The 4,228-nt window shown below is 43.1% G+C and overlaps 1 protein-coding gene across 1 annotated transcript; it reads right to left on the bottom strand.

The window, feature by feature from the left end:
- Positions 1 to 321: 321 nt before the first annotated feature.
- On the bottom strand, positions 322 to 2,392 carry LOC113054229 (CD209 antigen-like protein C). The gene is made up of 5 exons (XM_026219606.1): positions 2,209 to 2,392; positions 1,638 to 2,126; positions 1,134 to 1,261; positions 938 to 1,044; positions 322 to 832 (listed from the first exon to the last, which is right to left on the bottom strand). Exons 1-5 carry the CDS (start codon positions 2,285 to 2,287, stop codon positions 697 to 699), a joined length of 939 nt encoding a protein of 312 aa, XP_026075391.1. The 5' UTR covers positions 2,288 to 2,392; the 3' UTR covers positions 322 to 696.
- Between the last annotated feature and the right edge of the window lie 1,836 nt (positions 2,393 to 4,228).

The raw sequence follows: 4,228 nt of genomic DNA, 5'->3' as shown, positions 1-4,228 counted from the left end.
AATAAGCAGAAAAATGTTCATCCAGACAGTTGTTATCGCAGAATAACCCCCTTCAGGGGGATATAAGATCACCGATCCTGATCACCCTTTCGGGGGTTATTCTGTGATAAAAACCTGATGAATGTACATTATCCTTTATATGAACCACTTTTAGTGCCATTTAGTTTTTTGTTTTGTTTTTTTGTTTTTTTGTATGTAGGTCTTTCTGATTTCAATTCATTTTGCCAATAAACCCAGTACATATACTTCAGGAACAGCGCACCTGATGGCATTTGAGGTCCATCTGCAGGGTCTAGAACCTTTGTTTCTTCACATTTTTTATTGAAATGGTACAAACCATTTTATTAACTGAACTGTACATATTAGTATATAAATGCTACATATTAGTACCTTTTAGGGGCAGTTGTGGCCTAATGATTAGAGAGTCGGACTTGTATATTCCAAAGGTCAGGACAAATGTGACTGTTGTGTAGGTGTGCAAAACAAAGAGCACGACAAAGGAGTATAATCAAAGAGTTATTTTAATAATACACAGGAGAGAATGGCCACAATATTTGATTTTCTCCTGCACATTCACAAGCACTGTCACTTCACTGTTTGGTGTTGTAAATTATTCTACACTGTTTAAAAAGAAAAAAAAGTTGGAGCAGTTGCAGTTCTTTAAAAACAGCTAGGGGAAAGAAGTGCCATCATTACTTATTTTAAACTGCCCTTTTCACAGATCCATTGAAAAAGATCACTACATGGATAATCAGCCCATCCTGGTGAATAATTAAGAGCACAGTTCTCTCCTGTTCCTCCATTGGGTTCTCGAGGATCCCAGAAGCTGGAACTACAGATCAGCATTAGATGTTCAGTTTTGCTTTCTGTTTGATTGAATACTGACTTTGAGAATCATTTATTAGAAAATAATCAGTTCAATTTAGTGATTTCTCACCCAGAGGTCAGTGTGCTGCCATCAACCCATTTCCATGTGCGCTCCACTTCACTGTCAGTAAGACCAATCCAGACAAGAGCATTAGCAGATATTTTCTTCACAAAATCCTGAGAAAATGAGACAATTACATATTTTTATGATAAAGTAATAACATTTTCTTCATATTGACTATAGTAAGAAGATTAGTTTTACTCACCTGTTCCTCTTTGTTGTTTATTATGATCAGATCTGCTCCTCTCTCTGTACAGTATCTTCTGCTCTCAATCCAGTTCTTCTTCAGTGAGGAAAGGAAGTAAAAACTAGATTGATAGTTAATCCATCCATCTGTAAACACAACCAGTTCAACTATTAGCACAATATTCCCAACACACTGATCTCCCAATAAGTGGTTGTTTTAGTTTTAATATTGTTCATAATTATCCTTTTCATGAATACTTTTAAACAGTTCATTTTTCTTCAGAGGTGCTTGGTCTATTTCAGGGATAGGCAACTCCAGTCCTGGAGGGCCACTATCCTGCAGAGTTTAGCTTCAGCCCTCATAAAAACTCACCTGCCTGTATCTATCTAGTAAGCCCGAAAACACTGATTGCCTTGTTCAGGCGTGTTTAATTAGGGTTGGAGCTAAACTCTGCAGGATAGTGGCCCTCCAGGACCGGAGTTGCCTATCCCTGGTCTATTTGTTTAATCAGGTCACATTTACTTGATAATAATCCATCTCTCTCTTTTTTCAGCTGCGTGTTCTTCTTTACAATCTGGTCTCGCTCTTCTGTGAGGATTGTGATCTTAGTTAGTAGCCGCTCTCTCTCTTCTGTGAGGTTGGTGATCTTGGTTAGTAGCTGCTCTCTCTCTTCTGTGAGGTTGGTGATCTTGGTTATTAGCTGCTCTCTCTCTTCTGTGAGGTTGGTGATCTTGGTTAGTAGCTGGTCTTTCTCTTCTGTGAGGTTGGTGATCTTGGTTAGTAGCTGGTCTGTTTCTTCTGTGAGGTTGGTGATCTTGGTTAGTAGCTGGTCTCTTTCTTCTGTGAGGTTGGTGATCTTGGTTAGTAGCTGTTCTTTCTCTTCTGTGTGGTTTTTGTTCTTTGTATGGATGTGAACACACAGCACTATGACTGCAGTCAGCAGAAGAACACACAGCAGCACCAAACACAATGCAGCGGCTTTGGAGCATCTAATCTTCACTGAATCACTTCCTGAAGATTACATGCAGTATATGAAGATAAAGATTCTTAATTTTGTACACAAAATACAATATAATTTTGTTTGTATTTGTACCTGTGTTTTGAGATGTTTGGTTTCTCTTGGTGTGTCTGCCAATATTCCATGTTATATTGGCATAAGTACTCTCAGACATTTTCGGGTGGTTTGACTCAGTTGTTTAAATGATGGAAGCTTTCTCTGTGTGTCTACTCTTAGCAGACGAGCTGTTAGTTTAGCTGTAAGTTTAACGGTTTGTCATATCCTGTCTGCTTATGCCAATTTCATTTGCATACCTAAAAAGGCAGTAGTTTTGCTGAAGGATACAGTAGCAGTTACAATGTTTTTGGAATTGCTTGGTTTAACACTTCGTTGTTATGCGCTACATCATCTTTGTATTTAGTCAGATTAGCATAACATAACTGATCTGAAAAGCAACACTCAACAATGCTACAGTAGAAAAAAAGAAAAAAGAACTAGAACTTGCTAGGCTTAATCAGAATATTGTTTTTAATAAATTGAAAGTATCATCAGACTTTTGAATGAAAATATGCTCCTCAAAGTTAACATATTCCCTGTATATATTAATATCCACCTGGTCCACCCATCAGATATGAGAAAAATGATGCCTGTTCTCGATTCATTGCTGTTAGTCAATCCATTTTAATACAAGCATTTCACTTTTCTTAGCTTGCCAATAATCTCTACACAACCACCCACATAGCAAATGAACTTGGCCCAAATGTGGCGTCAAGCTGGCACCGCTGGCTTCCTGTCGGCAATGGCATGTAACCTTTCAGCCAGAGCTGGGCCATGTTTGGCAATAAGTCTTTGCGTCTCTTGTTTGGGCGAAGAGCACGCGCGCGCGATGTCCTTGAGGGGGCAATCTGCGTGCACTGCGAGCGATTTTCTGTGAAAAAGCTCCGCTCTCGTTTGTCTCTCTTTTTGAGGAAAGAGGGACAGCCATCTGGTTCCCGCGGCTCAGGACCCGCTGTTGCCGAGGCATGGAAGAGAATGAGCTCGTGGGGATCACAGGTGGATCTCGCTGAGGAGTGTAGAGAGGGACTTTTCCTTTCACACTCTCTGGCGGCAAACGAGAGTGAACTTCAGGAGGAAGATGCGTTGTCATTAACCCATTCTGATACTGAAGTTAGTGCTCTGCTGGGTTCTACCCAGAAAGAGCAGGATATGTCTGAAAGTGGTGAAGAAGCTGAGGCTGAGCCTTCTCAATCCTCCTGCCCTGCGTATGGGGAGCTGTTAGAGGTTATGGATCGCGCCATGGCAAAATTAGACTTGCCATAGAAGCGTGCTAGAAATGTGACGTTGCGAGGTCGCCTCGATGAGTGTTATTTGTCTGACCATAGCCTTCCAGCCCAGGTGAGCCTTCCATTCTTGCCTGACTTACATGCAGAAGTAGAAAAGGAATGGAAGAGGTCGTTTTCCTCTCGCATCCATCGGTTTCAGCATACAAGTTATCCTAATATCAAGGGCATGCACGAAAACGGCTATGAGAGGATGCCCCCTGTAGAAGAGACGCTGGCTAGCTATCATACGCAGCAGCAGGTCAGGCTGCGACCTTGTTGCACATGATGGCAGTGCTTCAGGCTTACCTGGCTGACCTGCTGAAGGACCTGGATACAGGCAAGGGCCTTTCAACTGACCAGGTAGCCGAGCTGCGCAACAACACAGACCTCTCTCTCCGTGCTACCAAGCAGGCCGCCTCTGCCATGGGTAGGCCTATGGCGGCCATGGTGGTAACGGAGAGACATCTGTGGGTGAACCTGGCAGACATCGGGAGGGAAGAAAGGGGGTTTCTTCTCGATGCTCCGGTCTCACCTTCTGAGCTTTTCGGTACCTCCGACGAGATGCTGGTCGAAAAGGTCAGGGAGGCAAGGGCGCGCTCAGCTGCCTTTAAATCCTTCATTCCACGAAAGTCCAGGTCCGAGCCCGATCAACAAAGGGGTCCTGGCCCATCTCGATCTGAGGATCGAAAACGGGCACAGAAGGCTAGTGTTGCAGCTCGCGCTCCTCCCTCGCCTAAGGGCAGGGGCAAGAGGAATCGCGGGTCACGAAGAGCTAAGCAGGGTCTGAGGGATGT

Source organism: Carassius auratus, chromosome 35 (genome assembly GCF_003368295.1).
Source record: "Carassius auratus strain Wakin chromosome 35, ASM336829v1, whole genome shotgun sequence".
NCBI lineage: Eukaryota > Metazoa > Chordata > Actinopteri > Cypriniformes > Cyprinidae > Carassius > Carassius auratus.
The sequence above is the reverse complement of the archived record's forward strand: the minus strand, read 5'-3'. Positions and strand labels throughout refer to the sequence as shown.